This window comes from Tursiops truncatus, chromosome 12, assembly GCF_011762595.2.
Source record: "Tursiops truncatus isolate mTurTru1 chromosome 12, mTurTru1.mat.Y, whole genome shotgun sequence".
NCBI classification, from domain to species: domain Eukaryota; kingdom Metazoa; phylum Chordata; class Mammalia; order Artiodactyla; family Delphinidae; genus Tursiops; species Tursiops truncatus.
Genome location: NC_047045.1, coordinates 47,796,292 through 47,821,484, shown reverse-complemented (window position 1 = coordinate 47,821,484; position 25,193 = coordinate 47,796,292). Strand labels below are relative to the sequence as shown.

Sequence of the window (25,193 nt, the reverse complement as noted above, 5' to 3'; positions counted from 1 at the left end):
CCCTCTAAACCTTTGTTGTGACAAAGAATATAGTGGAAGAAGATACTTTATAAGTACTACCCAATTTTAATAAATTTGGACAGTATGTCTTTACAACAAATATATTTTATCTAACCTTTGACAGTGATAAACCTTTGGTAAGTCAGGACATGCCTTTCCAATAAAATTTTTTTTTCAGCTATATGCTGAGAATAGATTACTTTTACAAAATAGTGATATAATTATGTTTATTTTCTTCTTGAGCCAAGCAAATCTTCAAAATTTTTTTAGTTTAAAAATTTATACCTTAGATGAAAAACTTGTGTGGTTTCTTTAGCAAATGAGCAGACGGTGAAGGTCAAGATAATGACCTCTGAATTGGTTCATGTAGGCATTTTTTCTTAGAATTTAAAGGGAATTTATATATTTGAAACACTGTCCAGTATTATCTTTTGACTACCTTGAGTGATTTTAGAGCTTTTCTGCAAGCAGAAGGAACCAGTCTTCTGATTGAATTTATCAGCAATCATTTTGGTTTTGATGGCCTGTGTGAAGACAGATAGGTAAATTATTTCTGGTATTTAAATGAGTTTGTCTCAGTAAGTGGGTTAATTCTAGGTGTCCTAAAACTGGTTTGTTTATACAGTTATGTAACTAAAGGGAAAACCAAAGGTAATGTAGAACCAGTGTTCTAAAAAATTGGAGAAAACTTTCTTTTTAAGGTAATAGCAGTTAAAACAAGTGGGACTAATTAGCGTGGTTTGGAAAATACTGAACTTTTGACCTTTTCTTTAGGATTTAATTTTGTTTTGGCTTTACCCACAGTTTTTCAGCTTTACAGAGATAATTGTTATAAATGAAAATAAAATGAATATTTTCTTATATGTCCCTACAAAGATCAAACAAAAGGCCCCTCCCCCTCCTTTTTTTTTCAATTGGCAAGTGTGGTTAGAAAGCTAATTTTAAATAGAACAAATGTTATGTCTTTTATGCATTTGGTTGAGTGCATTTGAGAAGATCCTGTTATTCAAAATGTATAATAGTTTCAAATTTGGATGAAAGATAGATGTATTTCCCTTAGGTTTTAAAAATCTAGTATGATATGGGGATATTTTGAGTACTTAAGTATACTGAATTTGTTCTTTTTTATAAATCATACTTTCAAAATATTAATACATTTAACCCTAAAACATTTGGAGGTAGGATATGATAGTTTTAAAGTGTGCTGAAGAGAAAATGCTATAGAAAATACTTACATGATCTGAAGAAGTGTCATTTGTTCAGTGCCTCAAGCTTTAAATCTGCCTTTTCCTAGTTGATTCCTGGCCATAAGGTGTTTAGTAATGTCATAATGATGGTGGTAGTAACTGGTATGATTATGTCAAATACAAAGTTTTTCTGTGGTTCTGAATTAAATGGACCCAAAAGTACTCTGATAACAATGAAACATAACTCTTCTGCCTAAACTCATTTGGACGTGTTCTTTTATAATAGGCTTTGGGGGATGAGGGTTGAATCTCAACTTTAGTGATGACTTTTGTGAAATGAACCTGATTATTACTGATAGCTTCTTGGCTTGAATGAAGCTGGTAAATTAATCTGAGGCCAGACAGTAAATGGTGAGTTCAGCCTCTGTTGTGAATGTTTCTGTATGTTGAGAACAGAAAGTTTTTACACAGTCTTGAGTTTTCTGACTGGATGAAATGTGTATATTTGTACTCTGAGAAAAAGATGAAGAAATGAAGGCTGTCAGATTTTACTGAGTTATAGCTTAATTAGTTCCTTCAAATTGTATATTAAAAAATGAACAATGTGATCATTTAGATAACTTCTAAAGCTACAATGAAATACTAATTATTGTTACTACTTAAGGATATATATATTTTACACTGGCAAAATAATATTCTACAAAGTGGAATTTATTGTATAAGGTCATTCATTTTAAGAACGGGACTGATCAACATAAAAGAACATCAAATTGCTCTTCATACTAATATTTTACTTGCACTTTCTATTTTTCTTTAATTAAAAAAAATTCATTGTTGTTACCTAGCATAGTGCTTGGCAGGTACATAAGTACTTGGTGAATATGAGTCATTCTTTCAGTAAACATTGTGTGGTAGGCATTGTACTAGGTGCTGGGGATACATCATTGAACAAGAAAGGTAGGGTCCCAGCTCTAAGGGAACTTACATTCTAGTAGGGAGGAAACAGTCTGTAAGTAAACTAACAAGATAACTCAGCTGATGTTAAGTACTGTGAAGAAAAGGGAGCTGGTGAGATGGTGTGGGTAGAGCTGGGTAGAGAAGGCCTCCCTGAGGAGGTAGCATTGCTCTGAGACCTGAATGATGAGGAGCCAGACATGGGGGCAGGAGTGTCCAGGCAGAGCGTATAGAAACAGCTCCAAGGTGGAAATGAATTAGGGGAGCTTGAGGAATATCAGAGGTCAGTGAGTCTGGAGCACAGTGAGTAGGGATATGAGGTGAGGGAGGCCTGATGTAAGGCATCGTAAGAATTAGTAAGAATTTGGGGTTCTTTTCTGTGTGAGGGGAGGGCAGCTGTGGGTGGGTAGGGGAGATGACTGTTCATTCTTTCGCTCAGCACACTGAGTGCTACTGTGAGGCAAACCTCGTTCTGTGTTCTGTGTCCTGGGGAGATGAAGTAGATATCCCTGTCCTTGGTGTTTATAGATCACTCCTGGCTGTTTTGTGGGGGAAGAAATTGTGGCGCAGTGGGGGAAAGATTGGCGGCAGGGAAGCCGGTTAATAGGTCATTGCGGTGATTGGGTGAGAGATGATGGCTTGGATCAGAGTGGTAAGATCGGATTGGAGAGAACAGAATGGGCCTGGAATATACTCGAGAAATAAAGCTGACAGGATTTACTGATGGTTTGGGGGTGGTAAATGAAGGAAGGAGGAATCAAAGACGATGTCTTAGTTGGGGCTTCAGTAATTATAATGGATGGTGGTGCCATTTTCTGAGGTGTGGAGGAATGTGAGGAAGATAAGTGGAATTAAGGGTCCTGTTTTAGCCGTGTGGCGTTTGAGATGCATTTTAGAGGTTCAGGTGAGAAGTTGGGTATACAAGTCTGCATCTCAGTGGGGAGATGGGAAGGTGGAGGTAGGGATTTTGAGAGTTAGCTGTGTCTAAATGATGTCTAAACGTGATCACATAGAGTATGGAGAAGGCAGCAGAGGTTACCGTCTTCTGGTCAGATAGAGGAGGAGGAGCCATCCAAAGAGACTGAGAAGGAGCAGCCAGTGAAGTAGGAGTGCACCCAGCAGGGTGTGGTGTTCCAGAGGAGAGGAGACTGAGGAAGGAGTCTTCACCACCAGAGCCGCATGCTTCCAAGAGGCCATGTAAGACGAGACAGAAGAGGATGGACCAGTGCCACTGCATACTTCCAGTGAGAGACTTAAAAAGTTAGAACTAGTAGGGATTAAAGACTCTCTAATCGAGTCTGCACATTTTATTACATAGAATTGGTACATAAGTTCTCAGTGAGTGTTTGGGTTGCTTTCTTTGCCCTTACCACCTCTCAAGCTAGGGCGACCAACTATCTGGGTTTGCCTGGGACATTCAGTTTTAAAACTAGCGGTGGTGTCTCCTGGGATGCCTTACATTGAACAGTCACTGAGTCTTGACTATAGGATTCTGCCTAGGGCATCTGAACTGGTGTAAGGTTTTAAATTACTTTAAAGATAGTAGATTCAAGATCAGGAACTTTGTTTTATGCCCTCTTTACATAGTAGATGTCTTCATTGCTTTATTGATGCTGTTTTAACACTAAAAGTTCAGAGTTCTGAAGTGAACTCTAGTTTTTAGTTAACCTTCTGAAAGAGAATGGGATGAAAAATTTGGACTACATTTCATGTAAAGTTTAAAGTTTTCTATGAGGTGCTTTCACTGTCTTGTAGAGGCAGATATTGTGTGTTTATTGATCATAATCAATATACATTGCTTTGTCATGACATTACTGAAGCTTTTTCATTAATTCTGAGCATCCCATCTCATTTTAGGAATAATGTACTGAAAAGTTTAACTAGAAGTTAAGTTTTTAAATTAGGGGGTGTTATTTATAAATTTTCTCAAAACTTTATTTTGGAGTGTTTTAAAACTAAAGTTTTGTTTTCATTTTGGCATTTAAATGTATTATGTAAAGCACTTAGGCTCCTAAGTATCAGAAAACAAAAGGCTAATTGAGAAATAATGAGCTTACTGTGTTTTCTTTGGAGGTCAGTGGCTATGTGAATTTTCATTAGGTCTTAACAACTTTATTTAGGAATGTTTATTTTTATTGGGGCTTTTATTTCCTCCTGGGCTGATGATCCTTCTTAAGTTTGGACATAATTTGCTACCATGTAGAATATTTTCTCTATTAATTGATATTGTGAAATAGTTATATTCAAAGACAAACCCCTCTGGAATACGACTTGTTATACTCCCTCACATTTGTAGTGGTTTTATTAAAAAAACCTCTTATTAGTTTTTATCATACCTCATTTTTTTCCAGTTTATAAACAGAAACAAAGGCTTATGAGAGACTAAATTAAATATGTGGCCCTCATTCCAAATAGCTACCAAAATACTCTTTTGAATACAGCATTTCATGTAACCAGAGTGTAAGATAGGAATCTTTGGCCTCTCCACATATTGAAATCGACAGGCACATGATTTTTTTCGTAGAAGGAGATGGTCTTACCTTTGTTGGTTGCTACCCTGACGCTCTTGAGTTCCTTGTTTTATATCATGAGTGAATATTACTGGTTTGAATTCATACTTTTTATGTGAAAGGTGAACCACTTATTTATCCATCTGATCATTGTTCTTAATTGAGTTAATTTTAACCTCCACCTGAACCAACCTAGTTTAAAACTCTTCCTTGTTATACTCAAATTGAATGTAACGACATTTAGAATCACATCTGAAGACTATAGTCTTATACCTTTTGTGGTAATATTTTTTAAATTATTTTTATTAATTTTAGTAATAATAGTACTAATAAGTAGTTTTAATTGTAATAGTTAATGAACTTCCAGATTTCTTTTTTATATTTAGAAAGCAAAGAATACTAGGTGTTGATTACTTAAAATTCGATTTAAATCCTTAAATGCAAGAAAGCCAATTAACTTAGATTGAGGTAGATTTTTTTCCAGTTTGATTGAGGTGTAATTGATATATAACATTGTATTAGTTTAAGGTGTACAATATAATGACTTGCTGTATGTATATATTGCAAAATGATTACCATAATGAGTTTAGTTAATGTCTATCACCACACATAGTTATGTTTTTTTTCTTGTGATGAGAACTTTAAAGATTTACTAATTTTAGTAACTTTTAGATATACAGTATAGTATTGTTAACTATAGTCGCCATGCTGTACATTATATCCACAAACTTATTTATCTTATACCTGGAAGTTTGTACTTTTGGACCACCTTCACCTGTTTCAAACCCCCACCCTCCCACCACCTGCCCCCGGAAGCCACAGGTCAGTTCCCTGTCTCTATGAGTTTGTTTGTTTTTAGATTCTACATATAAATGAGATCATACAGTATTTGTCTTTCTCTGGCATATTTCGTTTACTGTAATGCCCTCAAGGTCCATTCATGTTACAACAGGATTTTCTTCTTTTTATGACTGAATAATATTCCATTCTGTACAAATGCATTTTCTTTAGTCATCCATCTGTTGATGGACCCTTAGGTTGTTTCTGTGTTTTGGCTGTTGTAAATAGTGCAACAGTGAACATGGGGGATGCAGGTATCCCTTTGAGATAGTGATTTCATTTCTTTGGGGTATATACCTGGAAGTGGGATTGCTGGATCCTGTGGCAGTTCTATTTTTAGTTTCTTGAGTAACCTCTGTACTGTTTTACGGTGGCTGCACCAATTTACATGCTCACCAGTAGTGTACAAGTTTTCTCTTTTCTCCACATTCTTGCAAACACTTGTTATTTCTTGTCTTTTTAATAATAGCCATTCTAACAGGTATGAGGTGCTATCTCAGTGGTTTTGATTTGCGTTTCACTGCTAATTAGTGATGTGGAGCACCTTTTCATGTACCTGTTGCCGTTTGTATGTCTTCTTTGGAGAAATGTTTTTTCAGTTCCTCTCCCCATTTTTTAATCAGATTGTTCTTTTTCTATTGAGTTGTATCATTTACTTCTACATTTTGGCTATTAACCCCTTATAAGATAGATGACTTGCAAATATTTTCTCCTATTCAGCAGATCGCCTTTTCATTTTGTTGATGGTTTCCTTTGCTGTGCAGAAGTTTTTTAGTTTGATGTAGTGTACTTTTTATTTTTACTTTTTGTTGCCTTTGCTTTTGGTGTCAAATCCAAAAAAATCATTGCCAAGATTGATGTCAAGGAGCTTACCCCTGTATTTTCTTCTAGGAGTTTTACAGTTTCAAGTCTTACATTTTTAACCCATTGAGTTGATTTTCATGTATGGTGTAAGATAAGGTCCAGTTTCATTCTTTTGCATGTGGTTGTCCAGTTTTCTCAGTTCCATTTATTGAAGAGACTATTTCTGGGCCCTTTATTCTGTTCCGTTGATCTATTGTGTCTGTTTTTATGCCTGGCACTTTAAAAAATATCTTTACATATTAATTCATTTAATTATCACAACAGCCCTATAGGATAGATACTATAATTTTTTTTCTCTTCTTACATATGAAGAAACTGAGGCACAGATTGGCTAAGTGACTTACTCAAGATCTCACTGCTTATAAGAGTGGTACAGAACTTGAACCCAGGCAGTCTAGTTTCATAGTCCATATTCTTTTCCACTAAGCTATACTGTTAATTCTATAATTAAAGAAAAGTTAAAACTATTGGAGTCACTTACCCTAGAGATAAACAGTACTGAAATGAAGTAGAAGAGTAGGATGAATAACATAAATATCTCTATATTATGTTTCTTTCACTTTAGCTAGGTATTTTCCAGTGTAGTACAAGATTTTCTGTTTTTGTTTTCCTGATTACTATTAATGTGAGTATTTTTCTTGTGTTTTAATGTTCTGTTTTTTGGTGCCTTTTGACGCTATTGAAAATTGTTTTCCCACATTTATTAGGAATTTTGGCCAACAGCCTTTCAAATCACTTATAATTATTAGTGATTTATTGTTTTGTTTGTTTGTTTTTATCTGCATTGGAAAATATTTACTGATCTTTAAATAGATACTTAAATGCAAACTGGCTCAAGGGATAGTTTAAAATCTCCTGGATTTTAAAACAAACAGACAACAACCAAAAACAAAATGAAACACAAAAACACCCTGTTTTAATCCTTCTAAAACAAAGACTATTTTTAAGATCTAATTATAAAGCTTCCAAAATTTTAATTTTATGCCAGGAACATTTATTGGGTACCCAGTAGTTATAATGACTACATTTATTGAGACCCTGTCTTAACTGTGCAGCTCTGTGCTAGAGACTAAAAATGTTGCCTTTTGGTGAGGAAGAAGTAAGTCATATACATATGGGTTAATATAATTTAGTAAATGCTGTTATGGTATTTTGAGTGATATATTGGGAGAGCACAAAGTAGTAGTTATTTTAGTACCACCTGGAGAAATCAGAGAAAACATTTAGAGCAAGTTAATTCTGAATCAGGACTCTTAAAGAAGAGAGAGAAGAGAAATAGCTTGGAGTCAATGAAAGAACCTGATCTGTTTGGAGGCAGTGGTTAGGTATGTGCAGCTACAGAGTGTAGAGGAGCTGATGTGGGAGGGGTAGGATTGTAAACTCTTAGAAAATGAGGTTGCCAGTTGAAGAACTTTGCCAAAGTTAAGGAATTTGAGTTTTAAGCAAAAGAATGACGTAAATATATTTTCTGATAGTAGGGTAGAGGCTGGCTTGGGCAGAGTTACTCCAGCAGGACATCTGTGCAGCAGTTCAGCCAAAAGACATATGATCTGTGACAGTGGGAAGAAGAGGAGAGAACTAATTCAGTGAATACTTCTGAAATGGACTGAAGAGTTTCAGAAATGGATTAGGTGTATGAGTTAAGGAAAAGAGATTTTTGTTGTTGTATTCCCTGCATTTATTTCTTTTTAACTTGGTTTCTATTGATAGAATTGGGGCAGTTTGAAGGCTACTGTTCTGAACTTTGAGGAGAAGTACTTGTTAACATTTCAGAGATGTTATATTGTGAGATTTTTGTATCTTATGTCAAATAAGGGTAAATATGATTTGATATTTTCTTTTTTTTCTATTTTATTAAAAAAGGTTGGTCTCAGTGCACTGAATGGGTGATAACCTGCATTTTAAAAGACACCGTAATTTGTATTCATAGTTTGTATTGTACATTTAGCTTTTTATTTACAACTATAAATCTGCTTTGTCAATGGTGTTGTTTATTTTTTTGGCTTAGCATTGTCATTTTAAAAATTCAATAAGATTAGTTCTTGTAAGTGCAGTTACAATTATGTTAGCATATTGTGGAAGACTTGATGTTGTATGCATTTTTGCTTCCAATTTAGAAAACAAGCTTCAGAAATAAAATAAAATATAATAGGTTACTTATTCATTTGATGCTAATCTTCCTGTTTTTCCAATGTGAGAAATATTAGTAATTATTAAATAAGTTATCCCTGGGCGTTCAGTATTCTATTTAAAATTATTGAAATTGGTATTAAAAAATGTAATGTATTGCCTTCCAAAGAGAAGTCCCAATGTATGGTGTCTTGGGAATCTTTGCTGTTCTTGCAGAAATGCATCTTTGTTCTAGAGAGAGCGGATTCTACACAGTCATTCAGTTGCTCTAATATGATAGGACCTAGGTAATACTTTATTTCAGAGATCACTGAGCCTTAAAGTTTGTTTTTTTTTACATACCTAGAAATTGAGTAATTCCCTTTTAGTAGTGTAGTCTTATAACTATTGTGTGAGAAAATTTTCCTTGTATCACCTGGTAAACATATTCGTGTCTAATTCTGACTGCTTTGTGATTCTGGATTATGTTGAATAGAGACACGCCATGTCATTCTTCTCAGATTGAATTCATTCAATCTAAATGAAAGATTAGAATGTTATTTCAATCATGACATTTTGTTAATTATCTTCAGTGTTCTAGGCACATAAAATATTTGATCTTTTTAAGAAAGTAGTAGTTATATTTAAAGGTTAAGACAAATGTGAATTCAGGCTAGAGGAGATCACCTTCTAGAGATAATTTCGTCATTTTGGGAAACCTGAATGAACTGCCTATTCCTTTAAAAGGAAAAGTTCAGCATAAATAAGATCATTGTGATACCATCATAAGCAAATTAAAATGTCTTACTGATTTAAAAGAATAAGATGCTGTTCTGAATAGGACATGTTTTCCCCATTGATTGATCGAATGATTTGTCTGATGTGATTGGACTTATTATATGCTTCCTTCTTCTAGAGTTCTTTTGATGAGGATACCTTCCTAGAAAAAGGACTGCACTGGTCTTTTGTCAAAGTATATGAGTTGCTGTGTTTCCCCGGTAGACTCTCCTACAGCTTTAAAAAGCTTCATAATTTTTTTCTTCTACTGGACTAAATTAATTGTGATATTGAAACAGACTTGTAGCTATCAACCAAAACAAAGAACCAGTCTGTTCTAAGTTCTTTACTTTGAAGAAATTTTTTTCCTTTTAAGTGTATAAATATAATTCATTTTGTGAACATTAATTTGTAGTTTTGAATTTTTAAACATTTAAAAAAAGTTAAGGTAGTTTGATGTGTTAGAATGTACGCATTTTGTTCCAAACTAGGCCAAGTAAGTTGTATACCCATTTCCCAGAAAACATATCTCCAAAGACTTTCATTAATAGTTACTTAGAACAGGTATAGAATAACTAAGAGGTACTTAATAAGTAAATTATTTGGTTTATTAGTGGTGGGGTTTAAGGATTAAAAAAATAAAGCTTATTTTTCTGATTATTAAAGTAATAATACAAAGCATAAAAGTCAAAGAAATTACCAGTAATCTTACCATCTAGGGAAAACCACAGGTAGTATTTTGATGTATTTCTTTCCAGTTGCTTTATGCAGTTTTTTTTGTTTGTTTGAATGTTTACTGTGTGCTGGCTGCAGCACTGAGTAAGATCTGGAACACATGGTCCTTGCCCTCAATGACTATTACTACAGTCTAGAAGGAGGACAGATACAGGTACAGATAACTTCAGTTTGATATGGTGAGTGCTAAGCTAGAAACAGGCAAAAAAAGAGTTCAGAGAATTCCTAGACAATATGAAATCTGAGGTTATTTGTGAACTTCTGATTTATTAAATTTTATGTCATACTTAGATTGACAATATAAACATTTTATACTTTTAGGTCTTCACTATTTTAATGGCCAAAATTGTGTTCCCTTCTCCCTTTTGGTTTATTTGTAACAGTTCCTTATTAGAAATAACGCTTAAGGAACATTCTATAGCCCCATTGTCCCAAATGTTGGATTCTTTTTTTTTAAATTTAGCTTTATTGAGGTATAATTGATAAATAAAATTGTAATGTATTAAAGTGTAAATGTGATGTTTTGATACATATATACATTGAGAAAGGATTCTCATTAGAGTTGGTTAACACATCCATCACCTCACATAATTCCTTTTTTTTTTTAGTTGAGAACACTTTAAGTTTTATTCTCTTAGCAAATTTCAAGTATACAAAACTGTTGTTAACTATAGTCATTATATTCTACATTTGATGCTAAGACTTAGCATAATATTCTATTGTGTGTGTTTTTGTGTGTGTGTGTGTGTGTGTGTGTGTGTCTTTGGAAAAATATCTATTCAGGCCCTTTGGCCATAGTTTATTTGGGTGTTTTTTTGCTGTTGAGTTGTTCTTTATATATTTTGTATATTAATCCCTTATTGGATATATGGTTTGCAAATATTTTCTCCCATTCTATAGGTTGCCTTTTCTTTTCTTTTTTCTTTTATTTCTTTCTTTCCTTTCTTTCTTCCTTCGTTCGTTCCTTCCTTCCTTTCTTTCTTTCGTTTCTTTTTATGATGATTTTCCTTGCTATTCAAAAGCTTTTTAGTTTGATATAGTACCATTGGTTTATTTTTGCTGTTGGTGTCAAAATCCAAAAAAAATCATTGCAAGATCAATGTTAAGGAGCATACCTGTATGTTTTCTTCTAGGAGTTTTATGGTTTCAGGTCTTATGTTCAAATCTTTAATCCATTTTGAGTTCATTTTTGTGTATCGTGTAAGATAGGGGAACGGTTTAATTCTTTTGCCTTTGGCTATCCCGTTTTCCTAACACCATTTATCCTTTCCCCTTCGTATATTCTTGGATCCTTGATAGTAAATTAACTCACTGTGTATGCATGGGTTTATTTCTGTGCTCTCTGTTCCATTCCAGTGATCTGTGAGTCTTTATTTAGTGACAATACTGTTTTAATTGCTATAGCTTTATAGTATAGTTTGAAATCAGGATGTTTGATGCTTCCAGCTTTGTTCTTTTTCAGAATTGATTTGGCCATTCAAGGTCTTTTGTGGTTCTATACAAATTTTAGCATTGTTTTTTCTATTTCTGTGAAAAATACCATTGAAATTTTTATAGGGATTGCATTGAATCTGTGGCTTACTCTGGGTAGTATGGACATTTTAACAATATTCTTCCAATTTGTGAGCATGAAATATCTTTCCATTTATTTGTGTCTTCTTCAGTTTCTTTCATCTCAAGGTATTATAGTTTTTGATGTGTGGATATTTTACTTCCTTGGTTTAATTTACTTCTTAGTCTTCTTTTCAATGCAATTGTAAATGGATTGTTTTCTTAATATGTCTTTTCAATAGTTTGTTGTTAGTATATAGAAACATAACTGATTTTTATGTATTGATTTTTGTATTCTGTAACTTTACTGAATTTGCTGATTAGTTCTAACAGTTTTTTGGTGGTTTTCCATATATAGTATGTCATATGCAAATAGAGACAGTTTTACTGCTTCCTTTCCGATTTGGATACCTTTTATTTCTTTTTCTTATCTAATTGCTCTGGCTAGGACTTCCAGTACTTCATTAAGTAAAAGTGGTGAGAGTAGGTATCCTTGTCTTGTTCCTGATCTTGTTCCTCAGCTTTTTCACTGTTGAGTATGATGTTAACTGTGGGCTAGTCATATATGGCCTTTATTGTGTTGAGTTATGTTCCCTCTGTACCCAGTTTGTTGAGAGTTTTATCTTGAAAGGATGTTGAATTTTATCAAATACTTTTCCTACATCTTTTGAGTTTATATGATGTCTATGCTTTATGTTGTTGATGTGGTATATCACATTTATTGATTTGCATATGTTGAACCATTCTTGCATCCCTGGAATGAATCCCATTTGATTATGGTGTATGGTCCTTTTGATGTGCTGTTAAATTAGGTTTGCTAATATTTTGTTGAGGATTTTTGTATCTATGTTATTAGGGATATTAGCCTGTGATTTTCTTGTAGTGTCCTTGTCTGGGTAATGTAGTGTCCAGTATAGGGTAATGATGGCTTCTTAAAAAGAGTTTGGAATTATTCTCTCCCTTTCCATTTTTTAGAAGAGTTTGAGAAGGATTGGTATTAATTCTTTAAATGTTTGGTAGGATTCATTCCCTGGTGAAGCCATTTGGTCCTGGACATATCTTTGTTGAAAGGTTTTTGATTATTGATTCAATATCTGTACTAGTAATTGATCTGTTCAGACTTTCTTTGTCTTCATGATTTAGTCTTGGTAGGTTGTATGTTTCTAGGAATTTATTCATTTCTTCTAGGTTGGCCAATTTGTTGGCTTATGATTGTTCATAGCAGTTTCTTATGATCCTTTGTATTTTTGTGTGAGCAGTTGTAATGTCACCTTTTTTATTTTATTTGAGACTTTTTTTTCCCGTAGTCATTCAGGCTTGTCAGTTTTGTTTATCTTTTCAAAATAGCTTTAGTTTCATTGATCTTTTCAGTTGCCTTTTTAATCTATATTTCATTTATTTCCACTCTGATTCTTCTTATTTCCTTCCTTCTTTAAACTTTTTTTTTTTTTTAGCGTCACCACGCAGCTTGCAGTATCTCAATTCCCTGATCAGAGACTGAACCCAGGCCACGGCAGTGAAAGCCCGGAATCCTAAATTAGTTCCTTCCTTCTACTAAGTTTGGGGTTAGTTTGTTCTTTTTCTAGTTCCTTAAGGTGTAAAGTTAGATTGTTCATTTGAGCTTTCTTAATGTTGGCATTTATCACTACAAACTTCCCTCTTAGAACTGCTTTTGCATTCCGTAAGTTTTGTTATGTTGTGTTTCCATCATTTGTCTCAAGATATTTTTTGATTTCCCTTTTGATTTCTTTTTTGACCCATTGGTGGTTTAGGAGCATGTTGTTTAAGCACCACATATTTGCGAATTTTCTGTTTTCTTCTTTTAATTGATTTATTTCATACCATTGTCATTGGAAAAGATGGCTGGATATGGTGTAAATCTTCTTAAATGTAGTAAGACTTATTTTGTGTCATAAGACACGATCTGTCTTGGAGAATGTTTCATGTGCACTTGAGAAAAGAAATGTGTATTTATATTCTTTTTCTATCTCTATATATCTGTAGGAAGAGATTTATTGTAAAGAATTTGTTCATGTGATTATGGAGGCTGGTAAGACCCAAGGTCTGCTGTGTGAGTCAGCAAGCTGGAGACCCAGGGGAGTCAATGGTTTAGTTTCAAATTGAATTTGAAGGCCTGAGAACCAGGAGAGCTGATGTTGGAGTTTTATTCTGAAGGCTGACAGGCCTGAGACCCAGGAAGAGCTGATGTTTCACTTCCAGTCCAAAGACAGGGAAAAGCCATTGTTCTATTTTGAAGGCCTTTAGGCAGGAAGAATTCTCTCTTTATTGGGGGTGGGTCAACCTTTTGTTCCATTCAGACCTTCAGCTGGTTTGATGAGGCCCATCCACATATGGAGGGCAATCTGCTTTACTCAGTCTACCAATTTAAATATTAATCTCACCTAAAAATAGCCTCACAGAAACGTGCAGAATGTTTGACCCAGTATCTGGCCACCCCATGGTCCAGTTATGTTGACACATAAAAGTAATCATCATACTATGTTTGATGTTGTCTAAGAGTTTTGAACCATACAGGGGAATTCCCTGGCAATCAGGTGGTTAGGACTCTGTGCTCTCACTGCCGAGGGCCTGGGTTCAATCCGTGGTTGGGGAACTAAGATCTCACAAGCCACACGGTGTGGCCCAAAAAATAAATAAATAAACCATACAGGTCAACTTGTTATCGAGTTCAAGCTCGTACTGCTCATTGCACAACAGGCTGTTAAATCGAGAGATGAGCTGTCGGGGCAAGGAATAGTGACTTTATTTGGAAAGCCAGCAAACTGAGAAGATGGTGGGCTCATGCATCAAAGAACCGTCTTGCCTGAGTTAGAATTCAGGCTTCTTTTATACTAAAAGGGGAGGGAGTAAAGTCAAACATTTTCTGGTTCCGGTCAGCCTCCGGAGGGGATGTGTTAATTTCTTCCTCCCTGTAGTCATTCACAGGTGGGCCTGGTCAGGATGTTTCTCGCGTGAGCTAAACAGAGGTATTTCACCTTAATGCTCACTACCTGGGAGGCAGGTTTCCCAGAGATGGGCCATTATGTATAATTTAAGCTTATAGGAAACATCCCTTTAGTGATTAACTTGTAATAGAATGCAAAAGTTTCTTCCTTATTACAAACCGAGACTGTTTATTCTGGAAAAAGAAATCCAAAAAAGTTGTTGGTGTTGGTAGTCCTCAGATAACTTCAGTAATGCTCCGATGAATTTTCAGATTTAGAGCAGCAGGACTTGCTGGTATGTGCTCTAGGATGAACTAGAATTTCTTCTGAATAAAGGAATGAATTAACATGCTGGCTAAAGTTACTCATTTTGAGTCAGCTGGATTTTAGAGAATATTTATCTATTAGAATAAATTTTTACTCTCGATCAGGGGTCTGCAAACTAGGGCCCATGGATCAAATCTAGCTTGTCATCCGTTTTTATAAATAAAGTTTTATTGCAACACAGTCATACCCATTCTGTTGTCTACTGCTGCCTTTACCACAATGGTGACAGAGTTGGATAGTTTTGATAGAAATCAAATGGCTTGCAAAGGTGAAAATACTTACTGTCTGACCTTCAGAAAACTTCAGAAAAAGTTTTGTTGAGCCATTCTTCTTGGTAATAGTTAATGATTTAAGACTAATTATTGAAAATCTTCCTAGCTTCTGGTAATAACACCATATCATTATCAGTGTTTTTTTTCTTTCTTTCTTCTTTTACCACCCCATTACTGGTGTGTATGTGTGTGGGGGGGGGGCTGGGGGGGGTGGGGGGGGATTATATCTTTTTATCTACAAATGGTTTCCTTGGGCCAAGATTTGTTAACAATAAATGGGGTGGAGGTGTTGTGGCCTAAACATGTAATACTACTTTATACTGCTCAAGATGGTTATATTGTCTAAAAGCAAGAGTTTTTACTTTATTTCAGTGGTTTTATGCAGTTTTTGTAAAATTGTTAACCAGGAATCTGTTGAATTTACATATCTTGCTCTATAGCTGGTTCCTTTCAGAATCAAATGTTGATGTAATCTGCAAATCAATATAAGTAATTTTCAGTATTTTTCCCCGGAAGATGATAGTGTATAATCATCATCATCATCGTCGCCATCATCCCTAGTGATAGAGTAAATGTTCTGTAATGTATTTGTTCCTTTAGTAAAACATTGTAGTCAATGTTGACATTTAGACGTAGAGCTCCCTGAAAGCTCCTTTTTCCATATATGTAAATGTACAATCTCTTCCCTAACCATGGAATCATACTATATATGTAGTGATATAAATGCTTTGCTCCCACACATACTTAATATTTTGAATGTCACTACATGTTAAAAAAAAAAGGTCAGTAAAATTATTTTTAGCACTTGAAGATTATCAACTAACTTACATATTTTGTTTCTAGGCATTTATTTTTATTATTAAAGTACTGTCCTTGTGCTTATATATTTTTATACTTCTCTATTACTTCTTTATAAAAATTCCTAGTAGGAGGTCTTATGTTGAAATTTAGGTACATGTTGAAATTTAGATACCTGTTTCCAGATGCCCTAATTTAGAAAGGTTCTATCAGTTTATATACCTACAAAAGTATGTGAACTTTCCCTGCACTTTGTTTGACATTGGTATTTCAAATATTTGCCAGTGGTATTTAATGTTATAGATAATTTAAAAATCTAAAAATAAAAACATTGTTGTCTTTTTCATTTCTCTCATTATTAGTAAGGTTGGACATCTTTTCATATCTTTATTTGCCATTTCCATGTACTACCAGCCTATTTATGTTGTTTTCTGAGTATTCCTTAAAAAATTTCTCCAGTTAATAGGTTTGCACTTGGGAGAGAAAGTAGTGGGCTGGTTGCCCTTTTTGATAATGGTTTAGATAGGACTTTGAGTTGATTTAAAGGAATATTACCTGAGGAGCTGTTTAAAGAAAATATCTTTGGTGCAGATTATAGACAAATCAGAGTTAGAGCAGATCTGGTGACAGAATGCCTTCACCTGGTGCTTTAATGTGTGAGTGCTTAGATGAATTAAGATAAGTCCCATTCTGAGATAGGTCTAGAATCTACAAAGTTTTAGGTGGTTGTTCTAGACCTCAAAGCTGGTAGAAGTGTTTCTTTGGCCACTATTTTTTAAGCTTGAGTTAATTTAAATGTATATGACTTTTAAGGCTGCTTGTATACTTCATAGATCTATAAAACTCAAACTTAATTTATAAATTATATTATAAATAGAAATGAAAGATAATAATAATTTGGCATAATGTTTTATTAGAACTAGAACTTTAATGTTGGGGTTAATATGGTAGAAAATAGCTTCAGGTCTGGTTTTATTATTTTTTTAAAACAATTTAATATTTATTTATTTATTTGGTTGCACCAGGTCTTAGTTGTGGCAGGCGGGCTCCTTAGTTGTGGCATGCTAACTCTTAGTTACAGCATGCATGTGGCATCTCGTTCCCTGACCAGGGATCAAACCCCGGCCCCCAGCATTGGGAGCGTGGAATCTTAAGCACTGCACCACCAGGGAAGTCCCTGGTTTTATTATTAATCTCTTTATATATTTTGATATTAATAAAGAGAATGACTGTTCCTAAGTGTGGTAAAAATGATGTAATTACTTTTGTGGATGTGTTTGTCATTTTGTGATTCTTATGTTTATTAAACTGCTAGAAAGCTCTCCTTGCATGCCAATTTCAGTAGCGTGTAACGTGATAATTCTGTAATGGTGTTTTGTTTCACATCATGATGTTAAGTGGCCAGTCATTTCTGCTTTACTTAGAAGCAACTGCAATTGCAAACATAAAACCCAAATGGGAGTATTATAATTATGTGAAAATATCTGCTTTAAGGTAGCTATTCACATCATCTATAATATGCTTATTAATTTTCAAGGGTATAATTGAATTGAAGGCTCAAAATTCTTGTACAGAGCTTGTTAACTCCCACAAATAAGTCTACAGGCTTCAATTTTAGAGCCACTGTGTTAACCGTTGATAAAAACATGTACTACTATAGCTTTGTATAAAATTCAAGATTTAAAATTGCTTGTCCTTTATTTCTGCACCTAATTTTTATGAACTTGTAATTAATAGTTCACAGAGTGGCACTGGTCCCTGGGTATGTGTGTGTGTGTGTGTGTGTATATATGTATATATATATATATATATATTTTTTTTTTTTTTTTTTTTTTTTTTTTTTTTTTGAGGTACGTGGGCTTCTCACTGTTGTGGCCTCTCCCGTTGTGGAGCACAGGCTCCAGACGCGCAGGCTCAGCAGCCATGGCTCACGGGCCCAGCCGCTCCGCGGCATGTGGGATCTTCCCGGCCTGGGGCACGAACCTGTGTCCCCTGCATCAGCAGGTGGACTCTAAACCACTGCGCCACCAGGGAAGCCCCATGGGTATATTTCGAGTGGCACTGTAGACAGTAAAAGAATGAAGTGAGCAAAAACATAAAATGATGGATAAATCAGAAAAAGACAAATGGAAGTTAAGTAAAAATGGACAACGTAAGTGAAAATAAAGATTATAAGAGAACACTGAAAAGTGATACATTAGCTAAACAATGAAGATTTAATGTAACTCAAAAGGGAAAATTAAACAAAGAGCCAGGAAGATGCTCTGGTGTTAAACTTTTATCAAAAGATAACTGAAGAAATAAAATCAATTAAAATAATGCAAAAGAATTTAAAATTTTAAGTGGTTAGGTTATAGTGGAAAAAAATAGATTTTTTTGACCTTCCATGAGCACATTCTACTTACATTGTCATGCAATATGATTTGATTCGATTTTCCCTGAGTCCCAATTCTCAGCTAATGCCTGTGTCTGGGATCACAGATGCCTAACTATGAAATATTACAAAGCAGAGTGCTGACATTTCCAGATGGATTGATGATAGAGTTGATATTTTATATCAGACAGTAGTTCCATGTATAAAAGTTCAATGTCTATAAGCAGAAATCAGAGCTCTTCAGCCAGAGGAAGCTGCTAAATCAGCATTGAATTTGTGTATGTGTGATAAGTAAGTTTATTTGGTGAATCTTAGATATCACCAATCTATTTAAATTATTTTTGGCAGAAAATAAGCTTATTTTACCTTACTTGCATTTTTTACAAGGTCAAAAGATGTCTTCTATCTACTCACAGACATTATAAATGTTAACTTCTGCATATTTTCTTTTGTAGGCCCAGATTATTCTTCATCAGCATGGTTACCTGGTAATGAATCATTGTGGCAGGCCACAACTGTTCCATCTAACCAGCGAAATAACCATATCAGGAGACATAGTATAGCTTCTGACAGTGGTGACACTGGCATTGGAACTTCCTGTTCTGACAGTGTGGAAGGTGAGCTGAATTCTTACTGGTTAGACGTGAATCTTTGTAGAATGGCTGTGATTGAGAAAATTCAAGGGATATGTTTTATTGTTCAAAACCAAGAAATTATAAAGTAGTGTTTGAATATTTAATAATGTTCAGTGTTGTTATATATCAAATGAAATTGTTCTTCTGATCGTATTAATTTTTCCTTCATTTTTTTTTGTTTTATTTTGGGTTTTTTTACATCTTTATTGGAGTGTAATTGCTTTACAATGGTGTGTTAGTTTCTGCTTTATAACAAAGTGATTTAGTTATACATATACATATGTTCCCTTATCTCTTCCCTCTTGCGTCTCCCTCCCTCCCACCCTCCCTATCCCACCCCTCTAGGTGGTCACAAAGCACCGAGCTGATCTCCCTGTGCTATGCGGCTGCTTCCCACTAGCTATCTACCTTATGTTTGGTAGTGTATATATATCCATGCCTCTCTGTCGCTTTGTCACAGCTTACCCTTCCCGCTCCCCATATCCTCAAGTCCATTCTCTAGTAGGTCTGTGTCTTTATTCCTGTCTTACCCCTAGGTTCTTCATGACATTTTTTTTCCTTAAATTCCATATATATGTGTTAGCATACGGTATTTGTCTTTCTCTTTCTGACTTACTTCACTCTGTATGACAGACTCTAGGTCTATCCACCTCATTACAAATAGCTCAATTTTGTTTCTTTTTATGGCTGAGTAATATTCCATTGTATATATGTGCCACATCTTCTTTATCCATTCATCCGATGATGGACACTTAGGTTGTTTCCATCTCCGGGCTATTGTAAATAGAGCTGCAATGAACATTTTGGTACATGACTCTTTTTGAATTATGGTTTTCTCAGGGTATATGCCCAGTAGTGGGATTGCTGAGTCATATGGTAGTTCTATTTGTAGTTTTTTAAGGAACCTCCATATTGTTCTCCATAGTGGCTGTACCAATTCACATTCCCACCAGCAGTGCAAGAGGGTTCCCTTTTCTCCACACCTTCTCCAGCATTTATTGTTTCTAGATTTTTTGATGATGGCCATTCTGACTGGTGTGAGATGATATCTCATTATAGTTTTGATTTGCATTTCTCTAAAACTACAACGAGATATCATCTCACACCAGTCAAAATGGCCATCATCAAAATGTTTTTTTTTTTTTTTCCTGCAGTACGCAGGCCTCTCACTGTTGTGGTCTCTCCCATTGTGGAGCACAGGCTCCGGACGTGCAGGCTCAGCAGCCATGGCTCACAGGCCTAGCTGCTCCGCGGCATGTGGGTTCTTCCCGGACTGGGGCACGAATCCATGTCCCCTGCATTGGCAGGCGGACTCTGAACCACTGCACCACCAGGGAAGCCCCCTTCATTCATTTTTTAACTAAACTTTTTATTTTGAAATAATTGTAGATTCACATGTGATTTAAAGAAATAGCACAGAGATTCTATATACCCTTTATTTCACCCCCCATTTAGTATCTTGCAAAGCTACACTTCAGTATCACAACCAGGATATTGACATTGATATCGTCAAAATACAGAACATTCCTATCACCACAGTATACCTTATTCTGCTCATGCCCACTTCCCCTCCCCCTCTTCTTTTTTTAAATTAATTTGTTTATTTTTAGTTAATTAATTTTTTTGGCTGTGTTGGGTCTTCGTTTCTGTGCGAGGGCTTTCTCCAGTTGCGGTGGGCGGGTGCCACTCCTCATCGCGGGGCGTGGGCCTCTCACTGTTGCGGCCTCTCCCATTGCGGAGCACAGGCTCCAGATGGGCAGGCTCAGTAGTTGTGGCTCGCGGGCTTAGTTGCTCCACGGCATGTGGGATCTTCCCAGACCAGGGCTCGAATCCATGTCCCCTGCATTGGCAGGCAGATTCTTAACCACTGAGCCACCAGGGAAGCCCCCCCACCCCTTCTTAACTCTTGGAAACCACTAATCTATTCTCCATTTCTGTAATTTTGTCATTTCAGGCGTGCCCTATAAATGGAATCATACAGTATGTAAGCCTTTGGAATTGACCTTTTTCTCTGGAGACTGATCCAGGTTGTTGTGTGTATCAATAGTTCATTTCTTTTTGTTGCTGAGTAGTAGTTAGCAATGGTAGTATTGGATAGACCACATTTTGCATAACCATTAACCCACTGAAAGACATCTGGGTTGTTTCCAGTTTTTGGCTATTAGAAATAAAGCTGCTCTAAATATAAACATTCATGTACAGGTTTTGGTGTGAACACATGTCTTCATTTCTCTATGGTAAATATCCAGGAGCACGGTAGCTGGTTGTATGGCAGTTGCATCTTTAGTTTTTAAAGAAACTGTCACACTGTTTTCCAAAGTGACTATTCCGTTTCCATCAGCGGTGGAAGTGGATCTGTATGGGTGGTCTAACTTTCTCTTCATCCTTGCTAGCCCTTGGTGGTTTTTATTTTAATTAATTAATTAATTAATTTTTTTCTTTGGTGGTTTTTAAATTTTAGCCTTTCTAATAGGAATGTAGTGATATCTCATTGTGGTTTTAATTCTCATTTTCATAAAGATTAATAATGTTGAACATTTTTTCACATGCTTATTTGCCATCTGTATGTTCTCTTTGTTGAAATGTTCTTCATGTCTTTTGCCCATGTTCTAGTTGGATTTTTTTCTTTTGAGTTTTAAGAGTTCTTTATATATTTCAGATACTAATCCTTTGTTGGCTCTTCTGTTTGCAAACATTTTCTTCCAGTCTGGCTTATCTTTTCATCCTCTAACAGTGTCTTTTGCAGAGCAGAAGTTTTTAAGCTTGTAAGTCCAGTGTATCAGTTTTTGCCTATATGGATTGTGCTTTTGGAGTCAAGGCTAAGTAAGAACTCTTTGCCTAGTCCCAGATCTTGAATATTGTTCTTTTTTCTTTTTTCTAAAATTTTAATCATTTTATGTTTTCCATTTAAGTCTGTGATCCATTTTGAGTTAATTTTGTATAATGTGTGTATGTTTGGGTGTCCCTGAGGCCACTCTTAGGCTCAATTATTTGCTAGAACTCAGAAAAGCTGTTATACTAGTGGTTACGGTTTTTTTTTTTTTTACAGTGAAAGGATACAGATTTAAATTAGTAGTAGAAAAAGAAGCAAAGGACAAGGTCCAGGAGACAGCAGGTCCAAACTTCCAGTTGTCCTCTCCCAGTGGAGTTGTGTGGACAGTGATTAATTCTCTCAGAAGTGGTGTGTGATACCACATACAGAGTGTTGCTCACCAGGCGAGGTCATCCAAGCCTTGGTGTCCAGGATTTTTACTGTGGGTAGGTTATGTTGGTATGGTTGACTGCCTTTGTGGCTGACCTTAGGCTCCAGCCCTTGAGAAGTCAAGCTGATATTACATGGTTCAAGGCTCCAAACATATATCACATTATTAGCATGGACTATGTGGAGTCACTCAAGGTCCCCAGGTAAACAAAGACATTCTCATTAGGCAGGATATTTCAAGGGTTTAGTGGTTGCATCTTAGGAGCCAGACAAGGGCCAAACCTTTCTTGGAATGCGCAGAGTGTGGAAAACTAAGACATGCTGATCCTTTCTGCACAGTGTGAGATTTTTAGATTAAGGTTCGTTTTCTTTGCCTAATAAATCTTGAAACCAGAATAATTCCCACTTTATTCTTTTTTTTCCCACTTTATTCTTTTTTCAAACTTGTTTTAGCTATTCTGGTTGCTTTGCTTTTCTATATAAGTTTTAGAATAATTCTGTCTATATTTACAAAAAATCTTTCTGGGAATTTAATAGGAATTGTGTTGTCCATATATCAGTTTGGAGAGAATTGCCGTCTTTACTCTGTTGAGTCTTCTAATCCGTTAACATGGTATGTTTCTCCATTTATTTAGATCTTAATTTCATTCACCAGTATTGTATACTTTTCAACATACATGTCCAGTACATGTTTTGTTAGATTTATAGCTAAGTATTTCATTTTTGGAGGAGTGATTGTAAATGGCATTTAATTTTCCAATTTTGGTATCAATATGTTAATTGTATCTTGTGATATTGCTGAACTCTTTGGTTCTAGGAGGGGTTTTTGGGTATATTTCTTGGAGTTTTCTCTGTAGACAGTTATGTCATCTATAAGTAAGAATGTTTTTCCTTTTGATATCAGGGTAATACTAGCTTTATAAAATGAAATGGGAAGCGTTCCCTCCTATTTTCTGCAAGAGATTGTGTAGAATGGTGTTAATTCTTCTTTAAATGTTTATTAGAGTTCTTCATCTGGGCCTAGAAATTTATTTTTTATAGTTTAACATCATGAATTAAATTTCCTTAATAGTCATAGAACTATTCAAATTATTTTTCATGTTGGATGAGTTGTGGTAGTTTTTTTTTTTTTTGAGGAAGTAGTCCATTTTGTCTGTTGTCAAATTTGTGAATGTAGAGTTGTTCATAGCATTCTCTTACCTCTGATTTCTGCAGCCTCTGTAGTGGTATTTCCTCTTCCATTTCTGGTAGTGGTTATTTGTGTCATCTTTCCTTTTTTATTTTTCAGTCTTGGTAGCAATTTGTCAATTTTATTGATCTTTTCAAAGAATCAGCTCTTTGTTTCATTAATTTTCTCTTGTTTTCTATGTTCAATTTCAGTGGTTTTTGCTCTTCATTATTTCTTTATTACTGCTTTGGGTTTATTTTGCTCCTTTTCTAAGTTCTTAAGGTGGGAGCTTAGATATTGATTTGCAACTTTCCTCTTAAGATGTATGCACTTAGTGCTATAAATTTGTCTCTCAGACAAGGTTTAGCTGTGATTCTCAAATTTTGATATTTTCTGTTTTCATTCAGTTCATTATATTTTCTTAATTTACCTTGAGACTTCCTCTTGACCCCAGGGTTATTTAGTAGCATGTTGTTTAGTTTTGAAGTGTTTAGAGATTTTTCTGGTAACTTTCTGTTATTAAGTTCTAGTTTAACTCCATTGTGGTCAAAAACATACTTTATGATTTTGTTTCTTTTAAATTTGTCAAGATTTCTTTTAGGTCTCAGCATATGGTCTATTTGGTATATGTTCTGTAAATGTCAATTAGATCCTATTGGTTGATGGTGTTGTTGATTTTTTTCTATATCCTTGATGATTTTCTGTTTAGTTGTTCAACTGTTGAGAAAGGAAGTATTAAAAGTCTTAACTATGATTGTGGATCTGTGCATTTCTTTTTTTAGTTTTATAAATTTTTGCTGCACATATTGCAGCTCTGTAGTTTGATGCATATGCAATTAGGATTGCTATGTATTCTTGGTGGATTGGCCCTTTTATTATTATATGGTGTCCTTCTATCTCTGGTAGTTTTTTTTTGTGCTGAAATCTACTTTATCTGATTTAATATAGCCTCTCCAGCTTTCTTTTGATTAATGTTTAAATGGTATGTTTTCTGTTCTTTTACTTTTAACTTGTCTGTAACATTATATTCAAAGTTAAATTGCTTGTAACAGCATACAGTTGGATTTGCTAGTCTCTGTCTTTTAATTGATATATTTAGACCATTTACATGTAATGTAATTATTGATGTATTAATATTCAGGTGTTCTGTTTGTTCTCTTTGTTTCTATTTTCATTTTCCTGCCTTCCTGTGGGTTACTTGAACAATTTTAGAATTCTACTTGGATTTAACCATAGTATTTTTAAGTGTATCTCTTCTAGTGGTTGGTTTAGGTATTACATTATGTGTTTTGTCATATATAATGTGGATATGTAATACAGATAACTTATATATACATAGTTTACCATTTTAACAGTTTGAGTGGAGTGTAGAAACATTATCTCCCTTTATATCCTTTTACCTACCCCATTTATAATAAAATTGTTTTAGCTCTTTCCTTTGCATATATTTATAACCATATCAGACAGTGTTATAATTTTTACTTCAACTATCAAACATAATTTGGGAAACTCAAGAGGAGACAGACAGCCTGTTGTATTTACTCACATTTTTGCTTCCTGTGCTCTTCCTTTGTGTTGCTCCACGGTTCCTCTTTATTGTTTCCATTTCGTTCAGAGAATTTCCTTTAGTCCTTCTTTTAAGATACATGTGCTGGTGACAGATTATCTTAATTTTTCCCCAACTGAGAATGTCTTGATTTCCCCTAGATTTCTGAAGGATAATTTCAGTAGGTATATAATTCTAGTTTGACAGTTCTTTTCTTTCAGTACTTGAAAAGTATCGTCACTTCTTTCTGGCCTCCATGGTTTCTAATGACAAATCTGCTCTCATTTTTCCCTGGCTACTTTCAAGATTTTTTTGTCTTCAGTTTTCAGAAATTTAATATCACATGTCTTTAGGTGGATTTCTTTTGGTTTTTCCTTTTTGGGATTTGTACATGTTTTT

General features: G+C 34.9%; 1 protein-coding gene across 2 annotated transcripts in view; it reads left to right on the top strand.

Annotated features, from left to right (window-relative positions):
* CEP85L (centrosomal protein 85 like) overlaps nt 1-25,193 on the top strand; it is a 156,334-nt gene that overhangs the window by 3,725 nt on the left and 127,416 nt on the right. For both annotated transcript variants that reach the window (XM_073789531.1, XM_019929643.3), the window contains exon 2: nt 18,699-18,860. In XM_073789531.1, coding sequence (XP_073645632.1) covers nt 18,699-18,860 — 162 coding nt within the window. The remainder of the gene's footprint in view (nt 1-18,698; nt 18,861-25,193) is intronic.